The 23,733-nt window shown below is 45.3% G+C and overlaps 1 protein-coding gene across 2 annotated transcripts in view; it reads left to right on the top strand.

Moving 5' to 3' along the window:
* LOC147610827 (uncharacterized) overlaps positions 1-23,038 on the top strand; it is a 37,580-nt gene extending 14,542 nt beyond the window's left edge. Inside the window, exons 2-3 of one of the 2 annotated variants that reach the window (XM_086785439.1) lie at positions 21,404-21,537; positions 21,823-23,038. In XM_086785439.1, the coding sequence (XP_086641565.1) occupies positions 21,404-21,537; positions 21,823-22,778 (1,090 nt within the window). In that variant the 3' untranslated portion in view covers positions 22,779-23,038. Of the gene's footprint in view, positions 1-21,403; positions 21,538-21,774 lie in introns of both variants that reach the window. The other variant, XM_086785438.1, reaches the window with a different exon arrangement.
* The last annotated feature ends 695 nt before the right edge of the window (positions 23,039-23,733 follow it).

Here is a 23,733-nt window from a genome sequence, read left to right as displayed (position 1 = left end):
TAGAAAAGCAGTCTTCACATCCATCTGAATCAAATCCAGATCATCATGAGCAACCAAAGCTAATACAGCTCTAAGTGTGGTCATTTTGACCACTGGAGAGAAGATCTCATCAAAGTCCACACCATATTCCTGATTGAAGCCCTTAGCCACTAACCTGGCTTTGTATCTTGGCTTTACATCAGGTGCAACTTTGATCCTGTAAACCCACTTGCATGGCAAAACCTTCTTGCCTGTAGGCAAATGCACCAACTTCCATGTTCCATTTTTGTGCAGAGAATCCATCTTTGACTTCATAGCACGCTCCCAAAGAGCCTTGTCTGCCCTCTGTAAAGCCTCCTTATAACAAGAGGGCTCCCCACAGTCAGTGAGCATCAAGTAGTCAACCCCTGGAACAAACTTGTCAGGGGGTCTGGAGGGTCTTGTGGACCTCCGTACCCAATGACCATCATTTGCAGGTTGCTGTCCAGCTTGCATATCACCTATTGGTGGCTCTTGTTCCATGCCATAAGGTTGAAAGATCATGCTCGGTATCTCCTGTGGGATATCCATAGGGATATCTTCTGCCATCTCTGGCTGTCCATTTGGACCATTTTCAGCACCATTTAAGGGCTGGTTTTGTTGCTGTAAGTTGCTGTAATGGCTGATTTACAGCCCTTGGTTGTTGTCCATGATGTCCATCATCATCAAAGATGACTTTGCCAGGCTCTTGTTGCCTTGCAGGCTCCTTATACATGCATGTTTCATAAAAAATGACATCATTGCTGCGTATAATCTTTCTATTCACTGGATCCCAAAGTCTATACCCCATTTCACCTCTGTCACCATATCCTAGGAATATGCATTTGTGAGACTTAGGATCAAGTTTGGTGCGTATTTCCCTGCGTATGTGCACGTACGCAACACAACCAAACACTCTCAAGTGCTTGTAGGACGGAGGCTTCCCTGTCCATACTTCCTCTAGCACTTTCCCACCAAGCCTCGTGTTAGGTGACCTGTTTATAAGATGAACGGCTGTCATAACAGCTTCAGCCCAATGCTTCGCCTCTTCATGCCCTGACAAAGAAGGCAACTCTGATGGGAGAAACAGAATTAGGGTTAGAGTTCATTCATGGGAGACATACACAGAGAAGCAAGAGAGAGAGAGAGAGTTGTGGGGATAAGTCAACTCATGAGGCATGAGTGTGTGACTCCCCTATCACACATGTATATTGCACTAGTACACATAGTGCACTTAGTACATTAAAAGTACTAAGTGTACTATGTACTATAACTTATGGGCTTGTACACACTATAAGGGTGGGCATAACGCCTTTACCCCAACAACCTCCCACTTAAAGGCAAAGTGCCCTTAAGTAAAGGAAAAGAAAAAATCAGCATGTACATGATAATATACAAGGCCATATCAAGGTTGAAACTAGCCTCATCCAATGCCCATCAAGTGTCTGCAATGAGCAAACCGCTTCGGAGGCAAACTCTTTGTCAACAGATCAGCCGGGTTGTCATCCGTATGAATCTTAACAAGCTGAATTTGCTTGTTCTCTATCACCTCTATGATGAAGTGATACTTCACATCCACATGCTTCGTCTTTGCATGAAAGACAGGGTTCTTTGCCAACTGGATGGCACTCTGACTGTCACAATGCAACAACGGAATATCCCCTGTATATCCCAAATCAACCACTAACCGAGATAGCCATAATGCCTCCTTGCAAGCCTCTGTGGCTGCAATATACTCGGCCTCTGTAGTAGATAAGGCAGTGCACTTCTGCATCCTGGATATCCATGACACAGCACCTCCTGTGAATGTAAACACATAACCGGTAGTAGACTTCCGGTTATCTGGATGACCGGCATAATCCGAATCCATGTAACCATGCACTAATGCATCCTGTTTGCCAAAACAAATGCACAAATCCTGTGTGCCCTTCAGGTATCTCATGACACCTTTCACTGCTTCCCAATGCTTCTTGCCAGGGTTGGCCATGTATCTAGAAACCACTCCCACTGCAAATGCAATGTCCGGCCTAGTAGCAACCATGGCATACATGAGACTGCCACAAGCTGAAGCATACGGAATTTTGGCCATATCAGCCCTGTCTCTATCTGACTGTGGGCTGTCCATAGCACTGAGTTTCACATATGGAGGCAAAGGAGTACTAGTCTTCTTCCCCCCGTCCATATTGAACCTCTGCAAGACTTTGCCAATGTATTCCTTCTGAGACAAATACAACACATGCTGATTTCTGTCCCGAAGTATCCGCATACCCAAGATGTGATTTGCATCACGCAAATCCTTCATATCAAAGGTTTGATGCAGCCTCTGCTTCAAGGCATCCATCTCTTTACGAGATTTCCCGGCAATCAACATATCATCAACATACAAAATGAGAATCAATAGACTGCCATCCAAAGCTTTTTTGGTGTACAAGCAGTGATCTATGTCACTTCTCCTGAATTTCTGAGATTTCATGAATGTATCAAATTTATGATACCATTCTCTTGGTGCCTGTTTGAGCCCATAAAGACTCTTTTTCAGCTTGCATACAAGCTTCTTCTTTCCACTTACTGCATAACCCTCTGGCTGCTGCATATATATCTCCTCATGGAGATCACCGTGAAGAAAAGCAGTCTTCACATCCATCTGAATCAAGTCCAGATCATCATGCGCAACCAAAGCCAACACAGCTCTAAGTGTGGTCATTTTGACCACTGGAGAGAAGATCTCATCAAAGTCCACACCATATTCCTGCTTGAAGCCCTTAGCCACTAACCTGGCTTTGTATCTTGGCTTTGCATCTGCTGATGCAACTTTGAGCCTGTAAACCCACTTGCATGGCAAAACCTTCTTGCCTACAGGCAAATGCACCAACTTCCATGTTTCATTTTTATGCAGAGAATCCATCTCTGACTTCATGGCACGCTCCCATAGAGCTTTGTCTGCCCTCTGTAAAGCCTCCTTATAACATGAGGGCTCCCCACAGTCTGTAAGCATCAAGTTGTCAACCCCTGGAAGCTGTGAGCCATCTGAAAATACAAGCCTCACATCACCTCTGCCAAGAATCTTGCATGCATGGTTATCACCCAAATAAACCACTCCTTCATTGCCAGCAGTATACCTGACAAACAAGTCTCTGCAACCTGTGACATGAAAGGAGGCACCTGAATCAATGATCCATGAGTGCATACCATGACCACCTGTAAGAAGTGAATGGGCATCAAGTGAAGACGTAAAGAGGACCTCATCCTCACTGCCACCTGCATGTGACACATTGACTTCTTCAATCTTGACTCCACTTTTGCCCTTTGGCTTTACATCTTTGGCTTCATCCTTCTCTTTGTCTTTGCCTTTTCCCTTTTCTTTTTGATCATTTTTCCATTTGTAGCATTGCTTTTTAATGTGTCCCTTCTTGCCACAATAATGGCATTCCAAATCCTTTTTGGAGCGAGACTTGCTCCTTCCCCTTTCTTGGCTTTTCCCCCTTTGCTGGGATCTCCCACGTGCATTCATTGCATTGGACTTTCCAACAGAGTTGTTTTTCCTGTTCATCTCTTCTTGAAGAAGAGCACCCTCAACATCTGCATATGACAGCATAGCATTCGAATTGCTAGTGGCTGTCCTGAATGTGTCCCAACTCTCTGGCAAAGTGCATAACAAAAAGGTGGCTTTGAACTCATCGTCCATTGCCAACTTTTGATTAATGACCTGGCTGACAATACCATTAAACTCATTTAGATGGGCTGTCATAGACGCCCCTTCCTTCATCTGAAGACCTATGAGTTTCTTCAACCAATACACTTTGCTTGAGGCACTTTGTTGGGCATACAAGTCCTGCAATCTCTGCCACATTCCCCAAGCTGTCTTCTCTTCACGAATGCTGAAAAGTAATGAGTCTGACACAGACAACATGATAGTAGATCTTGCCAGCTCATCCATATCTTCCCACTCTTCAGCAGTAAGAGAAGCGGGCATCACACCCCTTTCTTTGATAGGCTTGTGCTGCTTTTTCTGGAGCAACACATTGTAGCACTGGGTTTGCCAAATATCATAGTTATGCGAGCCTTCAAGCTTCTTGATGTCTCTCACCTGTGGTTGCCATAGCAAAATGCAACCTGTCAATGCCTGACTCCCTGGAAAATGTGCAAACACTGCACCAAAAGCACACAAAGTGCTCACAGTTATTCTCCCAAGCTTTATCTCCCACTGCGGAAGCACAAATGCAACTTTTCTCCCACTTTATGTGATGAAAACACCAAAATCTGGTTGCTGCAGATTTTGGACAGCACCTCAAATGTGCTCTTTTGCCCTTCCAAAGTACTGTACAGCAGTACCAAGTGCTCACCAATGATGTACCAAACCTGTCCCGGCAAGTACAGCAGCTGAAATTGAACCTTTTGGTCACTCAAAACAATGTACAGCCATGCCAAAACATGTACAAAGCTGTACCAAATCTGTACCTGCAGGTACAGTAGCAATAAATGCTCTCCTGGCTGTCCGAATGAGTGAAAATCAGACTTTTACAGTCCCGAACACTGCATACAACAGTTCCGAACAGAAATTAGGCAAAAGCCCCTTGACTGCAAGCTGATTTCTGAGGATTCAAAGCATAAATGTCTTGCCTGCTGCTTTGCCAAGCTCAACAAGCATACAAACTTGAAAAGCCCCTTGATTTAAGATCAATTTCTGATCATACATGGTACATTGACGCACATGAAGGCATCCAGAGTGTTCACGATGCTTTCCCCTGGCCACATATACATCAAATACATGAAAGCCCCTTGATTCACAGGCACATTGAGTGCTTGTAAGGCATCAGCACATTATCCACAGCATCAAATGCGATTGCCTGCATGCAAATCAACCAAATCGGCACAAAAGCCCCTTGATTTGCACTGCAATTTGCTGCAATTTTGCCCAAATGTGCGATTTCTCACATCATACAGCATGTATGAGTGCTTAATTGCACAATTACATCAAAAGCCCCAAATTTCGACATCCAATTTCCTGCAAATTGATCCTGATTTGACCAATTTCCTGCAAATTTATCCTGATTGTGACCAATGTCACCCAATTTTGCCAATTTTGCTAAAAAAAATAGCAATTGGGCACCTGTACCTGCTCAATTGTTGATTGTACTTGCTCAATTGCAAATCCCAAAAAAAAATTGAGGCAAATACCTTGTAATTTCTGATTTTTGTTGCAGGAAAGGAGGGCGTCGATTTTGCTGTTGATGCTGCTGCTCGTCAGGCTTCTGTGCAGGTGGGGGGGGGGGCACTCTTAATGCTGGTGCTTTCTTCTGAGATTGTATTGGTGCCAGTCTAAGCGATAGTGCGACTTCTGGGCAGTCTCGTCGATTGAAGACAGGCGTGGGTTTCTCTGGCTCCCACTCTCTCAAGATTCTTGGCGGTGAGAGACGACTGCAGAAGAGAAAAATAACATCACTATCTCTCGTGGCTGTGTTTCGGCTCGCTACTCACGCTCGACGCTTTCGCTTCAGTTTCGCCTAGCGCTTCTTCGCTCCACGCTGAAGTGCCTTCGTCATGTTTCGCCTAGCGCCGCATACACGTCGACGGGCTCCAGTTGTTGCGATGCCGCCTGTTTCGCCTAGTACTAAGACTAGTACTCGATGCACGCCCCGCTATGCTGCTTTGGCGTTCGCTTAAGTTCGCTCGCCTTGTGCTGCTGCCTTCGCCAATGGCTCAACGCCCGCCAGCCTTCGATCGCCTAGCGTATGTTCGCCTAGTAAATGGTTGGGCAGCCACGTGGGCTGGCTGCGTGGGCAGCTGGTTGGCCAGCCCCTTTTGTGCTGCAAGGAGCAGGGCGACCAGGAATCAGCAGGGCGACCAGGAATCAAAAGGGGGGGGGCGGCCAGCAGAGCAGAAGAGGGAGGAGAACCTGGTGACCAAAGCTCTGATACCAGTTGATGGGAGAAACAGAATTAGGGTTAGAGTTCATTCATGGGAGACATACACAGAGAAGCAAGAGAGAGAGAGAGAGTTGTGGGGATAAGTCAACGCATGAGGCATGAGTGTGTGACTCCCCTATCACACATGTATATTGCACTAGTACACATAGTGCACTTAGTACATTAAAAGTACTAAGTGTACTATGTACTATAACTTATGGGCTTGTACACACTATAAGGGTGGGCATAACGCCTTTACCCCAACAAACTCCGTTTAGATGGGTTGATCGGGAAATTACAGCATTTAAAAAGCTCAAAGAAAAGCTTACTTCGGATCCAGTATTAGTGTTACCGGACCTCCGAAAGGCTTTTATTGTCCAGTGTGATGCATGCGGAAGTAGCATTGGTGTAGTTCTCATGCAAGAGGGACATGTCATAGCCTATGAGAGTAGAATATTGCAAGATGCCGAGAAGCATTTACAGGTTTATGAGAAAGAGATGCTGGCTGTAATTCACGCTCTTTCTACATGGAAACACTACTTGCTTGGGGCTGATTTCACTGTGCAGACAGATCATCAGACCTTGCGTTATTTCCTCACGCGGACTAAGCTTTCAGAGAAGCATATGCGTTGGGCAAACTTTTTGTCTATGTTTCACTTCCAGATTGTGCATGTGGAAGGGAAAAAGAATGTAGTGGTAGATGCTTTGTCACGCAAGCCACAGGTCTCTGCAGTTTCACTTGCTTATCATCATGAGCTTGATGAAATGAAAGAGCAGTATGCCCATGATGAGGACTTTGAAAAGTTGTATGATCAGATGTCTGAGGGTCAGCGACATGAGCATTATACTCTCAGAGATGGATTTTTATTGATGCATGGCAGACTGTGTGTTACCAGGCCATTGCGACTCAAGGTTATGATTGAAAGTCATGCTCCACCGTATGCAGGTCATCGGGGTATTGACGCCACGGTAAAAGCAGTGGAGACTTTCTTTTATTAGCCAACCTTGAGAAGAGATGTTGATGCCTTTGTGAGGCAATGCATCGTATGTCAGAAGGTAAAGTTTGACCGTCAAAAGACACCAGGGTTATTACAGCCTTTACCTATTCCAGATAGACCTTGGGAGAGCATTGCCATGGATTTTATATTTGATCTTCCACGGACACAAACGGGTAATGATGGCATTTGGACTATCATATGCAGGTTCAGTAAGCAGGCTCATTTCATTGCCGTGCGTAAGACGATCAAAGTGGATCATATGGTGAAGTTGTTCATGGCGAACATCTTCAAGTATCATGGCTTGCCTACGTCTATCATTAGTGACCGTGATCCACGGATGACGAGTTTGTTCTGGAGACGGTTGTTTGACAACATGGGTACAACTCTCAAGTTTTCATCGTCATTTCATCCGCAAACAGATGGTCACTCAGAAGAGGCTAACTCTACAGTGTTGGATCTTCTTAAGTGTTATGTGTCAGAGCACAAGCAACAATGGGAAAAGTATCTTCTTTTGGTGGAGTTTGCATATAACAACACTGTACATACCTCGACAGGCAAGGCGCCTTTTGAGATTGTGGAAGGAGGGAAGAAGGTAACACCCATTTTGCATACAAAAGATAAGATCTTTGAGGCTGATCAGTATGTGGAGAGTATGGATGAAGCTTATCGGAAAGTTAAGTTGGCACTCGAGAAAACTCAGCAGAAGCAAAAGAAAGCCGCAGACCGTCACAGACGTGATTTAGAGTTTGCATTGGGTGATTGGGTTCTTTTGCGCTTTGAAAAGGCTAGACTCAAGAAGATGAAGGGTAAAGAGCACTTATTCCCTAAGTTGAGCATGCGATATTATGGGCCTTTTCAAGTATTGGAAAAGATTGGTTAGGTAGCCTATCGTTTGAAGCTACCAGATCATTGGAGGATTCACAATGCTTTTCACGTGAGTCTCCTTAGACCTTTCCATGGGGATGTACCTGAGGATGTATCAGATGAGGCTCAGCCGGAAGTTGAGGAACTTGATGAGGTTCTGATTCCAGAGCAGATACTGGCACATAAGGAAAGAAAGGTACGAGGTAAAGTTTCCCGTCGCTATCTTGTGAAGTTCAAGAACTATTCACCGATGGATGCGAAGTGGATGGAGGAAGGTGACTTAATAGATTCACCTCAGGTTTTGCAGCTTTATCTCGATGCCTTTGAGTTAGAGCCGACTCTTTTTGTGGCTCATTCAGGTTCAGCAGAGCATGGGTCTGGAGCATTACCTGATGTAACGCTGTCTTCTCTGCTGCAAGCTTTACTGGTACAGGCGGCGTTGTGAGTGCTGCTGCAGATTCTTCTGTGGGTACAGGCGGCGTTGTACGGCTGCAGGCACAGGAGCTGTGGGTTCTGACAGAAGCCCGTACAGCAGGTACAATCGTACGACTGCTGTCAGGTGGCTGTACTGCAGGTACAGAGCTGTACAGCAGGTACAGTCGGGTACAGCAGGAGCAGGCGCACCAGTACCCTCAGGCGACAGCAGAACTGTCCGTACAGTTCTGTACGGACAGCTTCAGACACGTGTGCAGAGGCTGTATGGACTGGTACAGTGCAGCTTTTATGGTCTGAACAGTTAGGTACAAACACTGAGGTGGATGCAGAGAGGAAGGTACAGACAGGTACACCCACACGTGTGAAGCAGAGTTGTTGAAACAAGTGTGCAAGTACAGACTGGTACCACTTATTGTTTATGCTTCCGCTTGTGCTATCTCCTAGCTTCGAGGCTTGGGGTAGCTTGGAGCTGGGCAGCTGATTGGCGAGCTGGACTAGGGATGGATTGATGGGCGGGCGCTCAAGTGGGGACGCCCAGTGACCGGCCAAGAGCCTATAAAAGGGTGGCCAAGGTCAGTCGGTTGGAGAGAGTCTCGCGAGTCTTTGCGAGAGCTCTGCGGTCAGGAGCCTGGATCTAGTGCAGACGTGCACATGCTTTATGCAGCCGAGGCCAGCAACAGTCTTGAGGCCCGCGAGGGTAGATCTCGGGCGGTATGGGACGTCATGGAGTAGAGATTGGTCGGTGTGTCTTGCTAGTTAGCTCAGCTCGTGGCTCGGTGGGGACAGCCAAGTCTTGTGGGTTTTGCCCACGGCTGTCATGGTTGGGTGGTGAGTCGGGCCTGCACCCCCTTCACGTTTTATGGCTTTGTTTTGCAGGTTTTGAGTCTTGTTTTAGGATTGCTCTATGAGGAGAACCTTGGGGATTTGACAGCAAGCTCTGTTGACAAGGGTGGTGCGTACCTGAAGGGTGATGCCGTCCCGAGTGGCGCAAGCTTTGGTGACACGGGTGCTGCGTACCTGATGTGAGAAGGAGCAGAGAGGACTGCTGTCCCGAGTGGTGCAAGCTCTGGTGACATGGGTGCTGTGTACCTGATGTGATGTCGCTGGTGAAGCTAAGCAGAGAGTGGGCTGCCGTCCCGATGGTATGATGTAGTAGAGAGTGGCCTGCTGTCCCGATGGTGAGAGCTGAGGCAAAAATGCTGACATGCTCTATGTACAGCAGAGGGGGCTGCTGTCCCATGGGCTGTGGTAAAACGCAGATGATATGCTGATGTAAGCACTGATGTGAGCCTTGGTGTAAGCCTGAGGTAAGGCTGATGATAAACGCTGATGTCAGCCCAGATGTAAGCACTGAAGACAGGCTGATGTAAACCTGATGTAAAACGCAGATGTGTGCTGATGTAAAACGCTGATGTACACCTGATGTAAATGCTGAAGACAGGCTGATGTAAACCTGTTGTGAAACGCTGATGTCAGCCTGATGTGAACGCTGAAGTCAGCCTGATGTAGCGGCCTTTACCAACAGATGTAAAACGCAGATGATAGTAGAGAGGGCTGCTGTCCCACAGTGGCCTCTAGCCGAGGGGGGCTGCTGTCGCGGGTATAGTTGTCAGGTACGATACCGTACGGGAAAATACGGTATGATATAAAAAAATTTCTTATCGTACGGTCTTTAAAAAAAATACTCACAAACTTTAGTATTTTCAATTTCAAAGAGAAGACAAGTTGTCACATGACTCAAACCAAAATTCCATTAAAACCAAGTTGAAAACATACATAGATGTTAGGCTAAAGCCTAAGTCATACAATGCGAGGTGCTCTAGGCGCATGTAGCTGTAGTAGTAAGTACAAAAAGTGGTGCACAAAAAAGGGGGGCTAGAGGGTTGGGGCTAGAATCTAGATGGAGAAGTGATCACTATCAAAATCAGAGCTCTCGCTAGGATCATCTCCATCAAAAGAGTGCCTATCGGAGCGCTTGCAGAAGTCATTTGCAAGAGCGGAGGAAGAACTACTGTAACCTCATCGTGTGTTTTAAAAAATTACTTATAAACTTAGGTATTTCCAATTTCGAGATATGGAGTATTTTAAAAAGGAGGGAAGCATCATAGTACAGAGGAAAGCTCAAACAGCCATAGACAAGCAAAAACAAGACCATTACTCCCAAAAAAAACAAGACCATTTTTTTGATTTTTTCTTTTCTCGGAAAAACCCGTACGAGTCCGTACGGCATCGTACCGTACAATATTCTATATGATATGTTGTCGTACGTCGTACGAAGACAACTATGGTCGCTGATGGGGAGAAACCTGAATTAGGGTTTAGAATCATTCATGGGAGACATACACAGAGAAGCAAGGGAGAGAGAGAGAGAGTTGTGGGGATAAGTCAACTCATCAAAAGCATGAGTGTGTGACTCCCCTATCACACATGTATATTGCACTAGTACACATAGTGCACTTAGTACATTAAAAGTACTAAGTGTACTATGTACTATAACTTATGGGCTTGTACACACTATAAGGGTGGGCATAACGCCTTTACCCCAACAACCTCCCACTTAAAGGCAAAGTGCCCTTAAGTAAAGGAAAAGAAAAAATCAGCATGTACATGATAATATACAAGGCCATATCAAGGCTGAAAATGGCCTCATCCAATGCCCATCAAGTGTCTGCAATGAGCAAACCGCTCCGGAGGCAAACTCTTCGTCAACAGATCAGCCGGGTTGTCATCCGTATGAATCTTAACAAGCTGAATTTGCTTGTTCTCTATCACCTCTCTGATGAAGTGATACTTCACATCCACATGCTTCGTCTTTGCATGAAAAACAGGGTTCTTTGCCAACTGAATGGCACTCTGACTGTCACAATGCAACAATGGAATATCCCCTGTATAACCCAAATCAACCACTAACCGAGATAGCCATAATGCCTCCTTGCAAGCCTCTGTGGCTGCAATATACTCGGCCTCTGTAGTAGATAAGGCAGTGCACTTCTGCATCCTGGATATCCATGACACAGCACCTCCTGTGAATGTAAATACATAACCGGTAGTAGACTTCCGGTTATCTGGATGACCGGCATAATCCGAATCCGTGTAACCATGCACTAATGCATCCTGTTTGCCAAAGCAAATGCACAAATCCTGTGTGCCCTTCAGGTATCTCATGACACCTTTCACTGCTTCCCAATGCTTCTTGCCAGGGTTGGCCATGTATCTAGAAACCACTCCCACTGCAAATGCAATGTCCGGCCTAGTAGCAACCATGGCATACATGAGACTGCCACAAGCTGAAGCATACGGAATCTTGGCCATATCGGCCCTGTCACTATCCGACTGTGGGCTGTCCATAGCACTGAGTTTCACATATGGAGGCAAAGGAGTACTAGCTTTCTTCCCCCCGTCCATATTGAACCTCTGCAAGACTTTGCCAATGTATTCCTTCTGAGACAAATACAACACATGCTGATTTCTGTCCCGAAGTATCCGCATACCCAAGATGTGATTTGCATCACCCAAATCCTTCATATCAAAGGTTTGATGCAGCCTCTGCTTCAAGGCATCCATCTCTTTACGAGATTTCCCGGCAATCAACATATCATCAACATACAAAATGAGAATCAATAGACTGCCATCCAAAGCTTTCTTGGTGTACAAGCAGTGATCTATGTCACTTCTCCTGAATTTCTGTGATTTCATGAATGTATCAAATTTATGATACCATTCTCTTGGTGCCTGTTTGAGCCCATAAAGACTCTTTTTCAGCTTGCATACAAGCTTCTCCTTTCCACTTACTGCATAACCCTCTGGCTGCTGCATATATATCTCCTCATGGAGATCACCGTGAAGAAAAGCAGTCTTCACATCCATCTGAATCAAGTCCAGATCATCATGCGCAACCAAAGCCAACACAGCTCTAAGTGTGGTCATTTTGACCACTGGAGAGAAGATCTCATCAAAGTCCACACCATATTCCTGCTTAAAGCCCTTAGCCACTAACCTGGCTTTGTATCTTGGCTTTGCATCTGATGCAACTTTGAGCCTGTATACCCACTTGCATGGCAAAACCTTCTTACCTGCAGGCAAAGGCACCAACTTCCATGTTCCATTTTTATGCAGAGAATCCATCTCTGACTTCATGGCACGCTCCCATAGAGCCTTGTCTGCCCTCTGTAAAGCCTCTTTATAACATGAGGGCTCCCCACAGTCAGTGAGCATCAAGTAGTCAACCCCTGGAACAAACCTGTCAGGGGCTCTGGAGGGTCTAGTGGACCTCCGTACCCAATGACCATCATTTGCAGGTTGCTGTCCAGCCTGCATATCACCCATTGGTGGCTCCTGTTCCATGCCATAAGGCTGAAAAATCATGCCCGGTATCTCCTCTAACTGTGGTATATCCATAGGGATATCTTCTGCCATATCTGGCTGTCCATTTGGACCATTTTCAGCACCATTTAAGGGCTGGTTTTCCTGCTGTAATGGCTGATTTACAGCCCTTTGTTGTTGTCCATGATGTCCATCATCATCAAAGATGACTCTGCCAGGCTCCTGTTGCCTTGCAGGCTCCTTATACATGCATGTTTCATCAAAAATGACATCATTGCTGCGTATGATCTTTCTATTTATGGGATCCCAAAGTCTATACCCCATTTCACCTCTGTCACCATATCCTAGGAATATGCATTTGTGAGACTTAGGATCAAGTTTGGTGCGCATTTCCCTGCGTATGTGCACGTACGCAACGCAACCAAACACTCTCAAGTGCTTGTATGACGGAGGCTTCCCTGTCCATACTTCTTCTGGCACTTTCCCACCAAGCCTCGTGTTAGGTGACCTGTTTATAAGGTGAACGGCTGTCATAACAGCTTCAGCTCAAAAACCATGAGGTAATGCAGCATGTGACAACATAGAACGGACCTTCTCCTGTATGGTCCTGTTCATCCTCTCTGCTGTCCCGTTTTGTGGAGGATCATAAGGAGTAGAGAGCTCCCTCTTGATGCCTTTAGCATCACAAAAGTCCTGAAACTGTTTGGACGTATACTCTCCACCATTGTCGGAACGCAAAGCCTTCAGTGTTTTGCCAGTTTGATTCTCAACATGAGCAACAAACTTCTGAAACACTGAGAATGTATCACTCTTCAAACGAAGAGGATAGACCCACACCTTGCGTGTGGCATCATCAATAAAAGACACAAAGTACTTTGCCCCTCCCAAAGAAAGCTGAGGCATCTCACATACATCTGTATGCACAAGCTCTAACTGAGCATCTTTCTGTCCAAGAGCTTTCTTGTGGGGGCACTGTAGTTGCCTACCATATATACAATGCTCACAAAATTGAAAACTTGAAAACTTTAGAGAAGGCAAGTAACCCAAACGAGACAATTGCTCCATTCCTTTGACACTCATGTGTCCCAACCGGCTATGCCACATAGAAATTTCCGGCAGCTCGGTTGCATTTACATTAGCATGGTGACAAACACCTGCATGCATGAAATAAAGAGTGTCCACCTTAGAGCCTCTGGCAACAACCAGTGAGCCCTTACTAATCTTCCACTTTCCACGACCAAATGTGGTAACATAATCAGCATCATCAAGCTGTCCAGTAGAAAGCAAATTCTTCTTGATCTCAGGCACATGCCTGACATCATGGAGCATAAGCTGTGAGCCATCTGAAAATACAAGCCTTACATCACCTCTGCCAAGAATTTTGCATGCATGGTTATCACCCAAATAAACAACTCCTTCATTGCCAGCAGTGTACCTGACAAACAAGTCTCTGCAACCTGTGACATGAAAGGAGGCACCTGAATCAATGATCCATGAGTGCATACCATGACCACCTGTAAGAAGTGAATGGGCATCAAGTGAAGACGTAAAGAGGACCTCATCCTCACTGCCACCTGCATGTGACACATTGATTTCTTCGATCTTGACTCCACTTTTGCCCTTTGGCTTTGCATCTTTGGCTTCATCTTTCTCTTTGTCTTTGCCTTTTCCCTTTTCCTTTTGATCATTTTTCCATTTGTAGCATTGCTTTTTGATGTGTCCCTTTTTGCCACAATAATGGCATTCCAAATCCTTTTTGGAGCGAGACTTGCTCCTTCCCCTTTCTTGGCTTTTACCCCTTTGCTGGGATCTCCCACGTGCATTCATTGCATTGGACTTTCCAACAGAGTTGTTCTTCCTGTTCATCTCTTCTTGAAGAAGAGCACCCTCAACATCTGCATATGACAGCATAGCATTCGAATTGCTAGTGGCTGTCCTGAATGTGTCCCAACTCTCTGGCAAAGTGCATAACAAAAAAGTGGCTTTGAACTCATCGTCCATTGCCAACTTTTGATTTATAACCTGGCTGACAATACCATTAAACTCATTGAGATGGGCTGTCATAGAAGCCCCTTCCTTCATCTGAAGGCCTATGAGTTTCTTCAACCAATACACTTTGCTTGAGGCACTTTGTTGGGCATACAAGTCCTGCAATCTCTGCCACATTCCCCAAGCTGTCTTCTCTTCACGAATGCTGAAAAGTAATGAGTCTGACACAGACAACATGATAGTAGATCTTGCCAGCTCATCCATATCTTCCCACTCTTCAGCTGTAAGAGAAGCGGGCATCACACCCCTTTCTTTGATAGGCTTATGTTGCTTTTTCTGAAGCAACACATTGTAGCACTGGGTTTGCCAAATATCATAATTATGCGAGCCTTCAAGCTTCTTGATGTGAAGCAATGAAGAGCTCTCACCTGTGGTTGCCATAGCAAAATGCAACCTGTCAATGCCTGACTCCCTGCAAATGTGCAAACACTGCACCCAAGATGTGCAAACACTGCACCCAAAGCACACAAAGTGCTTACAAATGTTCTCCCAAGCTTTATCTCCCACTGCGGAAGCAATAATGCAACTTTTTTCCCACTTTATGTGATGAAAACACCAAAATCTGGTTGCTGCAGATTTTGGACAGCACCTTGAATGTGCTCTTTTGCCCTTCCAAAGTACTGTACAGCAGTACTAAGCGCTCACCAATGATGTACCAAACCTGTACCGGCAATTTCAGCAGCTGAATTTGAACCTTTTGATCACTCAAAACAGTGTACAGCCATGCCAAAACATGCACAAAGCTGTGCCAAATCTGTACCAGCAGGTACAATAGCAATAAATGCTCTCCTGGCTGTCCAAATGAGTGAAAATCAGACTTTTACAGTCACGAACACTGCATAAAACAGTCCCGAACAGAAATTGGACAAAAGCCCCTTGACTGCAAGCTGATTTTTGAGGATTCAAGGCATAAATGGCTTGCCTGCTGCTTTGCCAAGCTCAACAAGCATACGAACTTGAAAAGCCCCTTGATTTGAGATCAATTTCTGATCATGCATGGTACATTGGCGCACATGAAGGCATCCTGAGTGTTCACGATGTTTCCCCCTGGCCACATATACATCAAATACATGAAAGCCCCTTGATTTACAGGTACATTGAGTGCTTGTAAGACATCAGCACATTATCCACAGCATCAAATGCGATCGCCTGCATGCAAATCGACCAAATCGGCACAAAAGCCCCTTGATTTGCACTGCAATTTGCTGCAATTTGCTGCAATTTTGCCCAAATGTGCGATTTTTCACATCATACAGCATGTATGAGTGCTTAATTGCACAATTACATCAAAAGCCCCAAATTTCGACATCCAATTTCCTGCAAATTGATCCTGATTTGACCAATTTCCTGCAAATTGATCCTGATTTGACCAATTTCACCCAATTTTGCCAATTTTGCTCAAAAATTGAGCAATTGGGCACCTGTACCTGCTCAATTGATTACTGTATTTGCTCAATTGCAAATCCCAAAAAAAAATTGAAGCAGAATACCTTTCAAATTTCTGAATTTTGTTGCAGGAAACTGTGCAGGTGGGGAGGGGCCTCTTCAAGCGTGCTGCAGGAGTCGTGGAGTCACAAGCTCTTGACTGCGTGCTGCTGCTGAAGCCCTCAGTGGATAGGAAGAGCGTGGTGAATGTGATGTCCACGCTGGGCCGCCTCGTCTGCGCTCACAATGGTGTAATCACAGATGTCAAGTCCTTCGGCACCATCTACCTCGCCTACTCCATCAAGAGGCTCAGCGAACGATTCGACCAGGATAAATTTGCAGGGGAGCCTTCGTCACCTAGCGCCGCCCGCCTGACATATTCGTCAGCGCCGAGTGTTCGATGGACGCCCGCCAGTGCTCCACGCTGCTGTTTTCGCCTAGCGTATGTACGCCCAGCGCTATCTCCGCCAGCAGCGCTAGTCTTTGGTCCCGCCAGTGCTCCACGCTCGACGCCTTGTGTTAAAGCTCGTCCTTCGCTTCACTTAGCGCTGGCGCCTTCTACACGCCTGAAGTCGACGCTTTTGCTCACGCTTCGCCTGGCTGATGTTGACGCCCAGCCTACGGCTGCTGCCTTCGCTCGCTATGCTGCCTTGTGTAATGCTACACGTAGCTCGCTCCAAGGGGAGTTTCAGCAGGCGACCAGTGTGACCCTCACTATCTCAGCCTCACACTTCACATTCAACTTCTGCACGCATTCTATAGACTGCAGAGCCGAGCTATGAAGGGCTGCCATGCAAGGAAGCAAGGAAAGAAAACCCCCTTTGTCAACACCTAAAGCTCTGATACCAGTTGATGGGGAGAAACCTGAATTAGGGTTTAGAATCATTCATGGGAGACATACACAGAGAAGCAAGGGAGAGAGAGAGAGAGTTGTGGGGATAAGTCAACTCATGAAAAGCATGAGTGTGTGACTCCCCTATCACACATGTATATTGCACTAGTACACATAGTGCACTTAGTACATTAAAAGTACTAAGTGTACTATGTACTATAACTTATGGGCTTGTACACACTATAAGGGTGGGCATAACGCCTTTACCCCAACAGTCGCGGGTAGTTGCCATATGGTACCGGATATGACAATGAAGTGGTACACCAATGATGAAAGATAGGGAAGGCTATATATACTGGGGGGGGGGGGTGTTGGTTGGTGAGCCTAAAAGGTGTAGGCCAGCAGCCAAGACAAAAACCTCCAAATAAATCATAAAATACTCTTTTTAGGGTTGGAAAAAATACTATTTTCTCACAGACCGACGCTAGGCAGAACGCGCGGCATTGGAGTATCAACATAAGCTTGATCGGGAAGCCATGCAACTCTAGCTTCAACACTTACTGGCAACATTGCAGGCCAATTTGATGGCAACACTTCCCAAGTTGGCATTGGTCCTAGTTCCTCCACCACCCCATCCGCCACCGTCTTTGAACTCAATCGAACTTCAGTAAGTATGATGGTAAGTGTAATCATTTTGTAGTCACGCAATTTATACATCAAGTTGTTGCATATTTTTTGTTGGCTAAAGTTGCAGATCCTCAAGACAAAGTCCATATGGTGGCTCCACCTCACCGGGGAAGCCATTACTTGGTGGCAACATTTGTTACGTACCTAGCATTAACCCTTGGGATTAGGGAGTAATCCAGTAGGGTTAGGGGAGCCCTGAGATTAGGGGGAAGGATGCATGCAAGTTACAGGTGGCAAGGGTTCATTATTATTTGATAAACCATGGTTATTGACTATTGATGATTGGATGCTAATTTATAGCAGTAGAAGTCAGTATATAAGTGACTTATGAGTTATTTTGTGGATCACTTGAAAGTTGGTCTCTGCCTGGACTAGAGTAGTCTTGCTTTTGCCATGGACGTGACGGTCTTATCGAGGGTCCCTTGGGACAGGCTTTGGTGGTATGGGACTCTAGGGTTGATTGCCTTGGCGTGTAGGGAGTGAAATCTTAGCCCTTGGCTTTGGGGAGGTTTGTGGACGCGAACCTATGGTTGGGTGGTGAGCTTGCCTGTACCCTTCTTTTTTTGCACTAATCTTGTTTATGCCTGTGTATTAGGGGGTCCTTGGGAGGAGGGTTAGGGACTAATGGTTAGGGGAGCCCTGTGATTAGGAAAAGTAGACGGATTTAGGTGGCTAAGGTTCATATTTTATAAATCCAGGGTTATTGGTTATTTATGACTGGACTGTTATTTATAGTAGCAATAAGTGTAACCGGCCAACAATATTCCCAAAGGTAAGAGAGGCACATGCAGCGCCTTGTATCCGGCCTTTAGTAGCCCGAGGGGAGGTGATGATATTGTAGCATGCGAAATAATACATAGTAGCAGTGGAATAAATAAATCACAAAACTTCACAAAGATAAACTTGAGAGAGAGCCTACACGAGAGCCGGTTCTCTTCTCGAGACTCTAGCTCTCTAGTAGGATGATTACAAAGTGACCCCATGGGTTCCTATTATACAAACTAGAGCAAGTTTGCTTTTCCCCAAAAGCTAAAACCCGAAAAGCAACTTTAAAAGCACTTTTTTACACAAAAAGCCCTCTCAATGGCTTTTTGTGGAAAAAGTCAAACTCCTAAAAATTTCTCAAACGAACATGATCAACACATGATCATCCAAACATGCAAGCATCAAAACATGGTACCATCAAAAGGATATCATAGAAGTTCCATAGGCAAAGTATTGTCAGCCTAGTACCTTGGGTGTGCTATAGAGAACACCACCACACAACCTTATAGATCAAACCTGTTGTTTTGTCGACAAAGGAGCAGAGTGATCCCTCTCTTGAGCATCAAGCAATGCTCCAGACACAACTGCTGAACCTGACAAAGTGATTGAAATAGTACGCTTCAATTGAAAAGCCTTGAGGTAAAGATCCAAAACATGGGGACTATCTGCCAAGTTGTCCTCCTTCATCCATTGTGCATCCACAAGATAACACCTGGAGATCTTACCTTTTACTTTTCTTTTCTTTAGATCCTTTTCTGAAGATCTCTTACCTTTGGCTTTCTGAGATCTCAACAACACCCAGGCATCCTTGTTGAACACCAATGCTCAAAAATGCTGGTCTGCTGCCCTTCGTAATCAGACTGAGCCCATCCATATTACTAGCAAATAACCCATAATTCTTTTCACCACACATACGACATGTCCCATACCACCAGAATACGTCACATATAAGATGTTTGCATAGGTGACAGATTCTAATGTCCAATACCATTAGAATGCCTCCAATACACAAGGTCAAACCATTAATTATATACCATTAACAGGAAAAAGCCTTTGCCATTCCTTAAGAAAAGCCCCTGCTTTTTTCTTGAGTGTGTAGCAGTAAAATTGCGCTCTCCACACATCCAACCAACCAATGCTTCATAAATTTCTGTTCGAAGTGTCTCTCCCGGATCACTTGAACCTTGGAAAGCAATCAAGAGGCAAACCTGGTCAAATCTGGTCATCCATGGTCAACCTCGATCAACTGTGACCACTTGGTCAACTCTGGTAAAATGTCGATTGGATTTGGACAAATTGGTTTGAAATTGGTCAAATTTGGTCAAACCTGGCTGCTTTTTGATGTTCTCGTGCTCGGAATCGGTTTAAACTTTAGACATGGTGTTACCATGACCTAGGCAACCTGTTCATGCGTTGAAATTTACTTTTGACTTTGGTCAAACTTTGCTTTTTGGTTAAACAGTCGTGCTTTTCACTTTGAACATCTTGCCACGACTTCACATGTCATTGCACCATCACTGTGCACCTTCATGTGTCTTCAGTCCATGTGCCCTTTTTGATCACTTTTCCGCTTTTCACAAGAAAAAGCAATTCTCTTTATGCCTTATACTCTTCCTTGTCGGAAGTCTCGTGATCTTTGTCTTGGTTTTGTGACATGTTTGCCAAAGGTTACATCAAAGGATCCGCCTTCCTAAAAAAGATTGACGAAACCTGAGCTCTCATGCCATTGGAACCGGCCAACAATGGTACTCCGGAAGGTAGGAGAGGCACATGCAACGCCATGTATCTGGCCTTTAGTAGCCCGAGGGGAGGTGATGATATTGTCGCACGCCAAACAATACAGAATAGTAGTGGAATAAATAAATCACAAAACTTCACAAAGATAAACTTGAGAGAGAGAGAGAGAGAGAGAGAGAGAGAGAGAGAGAGACAGAGAGGGAGGGGAGCGAGATTGCTCCCACACAAGAGAAATCATTGGCCCTGAAAGCCACGATGGGTGTCCGCTTAGGTATTTCTTTAACTCTCTTTGTCTAATACTCCATAGCCATGACTAGCCTCCATAGCTATGTACCTTGGTCCAACAGAATGGTATCAGAGCCTTCTCAACAAACCAACCATTTTGCTAAAATCCTTGCTGCCCTTGTACCTCTACTGGTCGCCAACTAATTGTGCTGAGTGGGCCCCTGTAGCTACTCACTGTCCACGTCATCTGACCGCCCCAACTGTCTACTGCTGTGCATGTTTTCTTGGTTGTTGTCAACAACCCTTTGCGTTGGCTACCGATGACATTTTTTTTTGGTGGCGCTTCTTTCGTAGTTGACGGCCTGTGCAGCCGCGTGGGCCTTTGTCTAAGGCTTAATAGGCCTTTGCAGCCGCGTTCATTGCCTAAACTGTGGCTCAGTTCTCTTGATCCAAATCTGCTGTCCATACTAAGATCTTTTGTTCCTGGCCTGCACTTTCACATAGGCCTTTGCTTCTGGGCACTGATTTTTCAATCACGGGTGTGCACCTATATTCTACTTTACTCCATTCCCACCTGCAAGATGTGACAATGATCCCCTCCCAAGTCCCTATAGAGGTTAGGGCTTACAATGGTATGGCTCTTACCTATTCTACCTTCTCGAGGAGTCATGGAATGTGCGTCTGTGCCACACCTTTCTGTGTCCATACAAAACACTGACCAGGAGAGATGGTGGTGGAGGCCTTTACTTCACACAAAATTACATCACCATCCTATTTTTTCTTATCATTTCTTGTGAATTTGCAATCAGTTCAGGTACTTATGCCATTTAGGGAATGGATGGCCCATGGAGGTTCCATACACACTGTTCATGTCTTGCTAAGAGTTCTCAAGCTTACCTTCTCATCAGCATAAGATATGCTCAAACAGAAGGGTCACCCTTGTAATTGCTTCCCCATGTAGACTTTTGTACATGCTAGTATGTTGAAGGTGACCTCTAGGTGAATACCATGCATGTATGTATTTTGGGTGGGGCAGAATGTAAAAAATTATCAAGCTGAGTTGCTGATTTTCTTATACTGAGATTAATTTTAATACATATTGGTTGTTTGGGTACACGGAAGTTTTAAAAAGATGCTTCTTTGTTTGGATGTTGTGACAGATTTCATGGCTTAACTGAGTTTGATGAAGGTAAACGGAGTTGTAGAAGGCGTCTTGCTGGCCACAATGAACGGCGCCGGAAGCCCCAGCCTGACACTCTAGGGCTGCATGCAAGGTTTTTGCCTGAATTTCAAGGTAACTTGGCTGAGCCTCTAGTAGTGTGTATGCTCGTGGTAATGAAGGGGGTTATCTTGCTAGCTGAAACAGCTGCAGATATGCAGTATTTATTTGTTTGAGGATGCGTATGTAGCATGTTTTGTTGGAGGCTGCATAGAGTTTCAAAGCTTTTGAATTTTAGATAGTCAGCTTCTCTCATTGTGTCTCTCTATTATAGTGGCTTGAAAGATGATGCTGGCTTGTTTTGCTGAACAGACAGCAGGAGGTTCAGTCATTTATTCACAGACAGGACTTCTTTTCCAGGTCATGTAAGAATCCCAGGTGTATCAGCTCTTTGGGATGAATGTAATGATTTGAATTCTAGTCAGCGGAAAGGAGCCTGGCCTCCAAGGATGTTTAAGTATGAGGACCAATCGTCATTTGAGTGCTCGATGCCAGCAGGCGCAGGAATGGAACGGCAGTTGTTTCTTACCGGCCTTCAGCACCCAAATGACAGGGGTTCACTTTTTCTCCCTCAAAGTCCAAAAGGCATGATTCCTGTTTCCACTAATGTGGCTGGTCCAAAGACACATCAGTACTTTCAGGGATCTGTCGGCCCTCTGGGTCAAAGCTTGTCTTTGACATCTTCATCAGGGGCAGGAGTGCTCTCAGGACTTGAGGCTATACCCGTTGGTCAGGGTTTTACAAGAGTCTCGGACTCTGGGCGTGCTCTCTCTCTTCAGTCAACCATGCAACTTTGGTCCTCCACACAGGCCTCAGTTGCAGAATCTTTGGATTCAATGACAACCCATTCAAATATGATGTCAGATCATGGCTTGCATAACAGTCATATCCCAATGGCCCAACCATTAGTGCAAGTAGGGCAGCAACATCACTTTGAATGGGCGAATGACAAGCTGCTCTCTGCAGCTTCAAGTTTACATAGTATGTCTTCAGCAACACCTGGTTACCCTACAGGTGGCTCTGATACAATTGAAAAAGACCATCTCGAAGGACCCTTCACACACGGCCTGAATGGTGTTGGAAACTATGAATGCCTCCCTTTCTACTCAATGCTTCAAGGAGAAGTCCGGGTTGGGGACATGCCACAGGATGTGAAGCCAACTATTGATTTGATGCAAGTGGCATCTGCCCCCCATGGCCAAAGCACTCAACCTTTAGTTTCATCAGGGTCATTCGACATGGGAAGCAGCCACTTTGGGGACCTGCAAGCTCTAAGGTCTTATGATTCATCAATCTTTAGCTCACAGCAGATGTAGTTGGTTTACGGGTTGAAGGATTACAGTTCAGGCTTAAGCTAGGTGCTTGAGGTGGTAAACTACTTATGGTATGGATTTAATTTTATTTGAAAGCTTGGATGATGCTTGCAGAATCCAGTTCTAGGTCTTTGGATAATGTCGAAAATATGTACTCCAATTTATGTTTTAGGTCGGTACTTGAAAGGATCATTTACCTTTGATGTAAAATTTTGAATGCTGTATACCTGCAATAGTTTCAAGTGCCTGGACAAGGGCTTCTCTAGTCTTTAAGTCTTGCTATGGTTGCTTTCACAATCTTGGGCTGTTTGTTTTACTTGTTTTGGCTGTGTGTAGCCCTTGTTATTTCCCAATGGCCACCTGAAGTAACTAAGAATGGATCCCCCGTCCATTGGAGGGCGGGGGTTGGATGGGGGAGATTCCCTGTCTGCAAGGGGGTTGCTCTTTTACTCCTTTTGGCGGTGTGTAGCCCTTGCTACTATTTCCCAATGGCCACCTGAAATAACCTGTCCATTTTCATTTATTTTGGGTCATCTCATGAGCAAGATACAGCTCTGGGGTGGAGAAAGAGAACAACTTGCTGTTGCTGCTTACAGCTCCTCTTTCTCATGTACGGTGCAAACCTTACTCTCCTCGTTCATATGCACAGTGCAAACCGTACTTGCTCATGAAGGTTCTTGAGAGGCTCCATATTATATCCAAGGTAGGTCCTCTAAAAAATATTACTCTCTTATACTGTGTTAGCACGGCCCATATTGAAGCCTAGAGCCACCATATGAGAAAGATGGCCTCGTGCTCGGGTGGATATGAAAGGGCCGTAGTGATAGTAATTAAAGGCTTCCCCATGAATAAACATTGTGGTTTGTTTTGATTAATAAATTTAATCATTGTTATATTGATTTGGAGTGGAGAAACAAAAGACACTCACTTTTGCCACTTCAACTCATTTTAATGTGCG

The sequence above is a fragment of the Cibotium barometz genome, chromosome 48 (assembly GCF_041138505.1).
Source record: "Cibotium barometz isolate CiBa-2024 chromosome 48, ASM4113850v1, whole genome shotgun sequence".
Classification (NCBI taxonomy): Eukaryota; Viridiplantae; Streptophyta; class Polypodiopsida; order Cyatheales; family Cibotiaceae; genus Cibotium; species Cibotium barometz.
The sequence above is the reverse complement of the archived record's forward strand: the minus strand, read 5'-3'. Positions and strand labels throughout refer to the sequence as shown.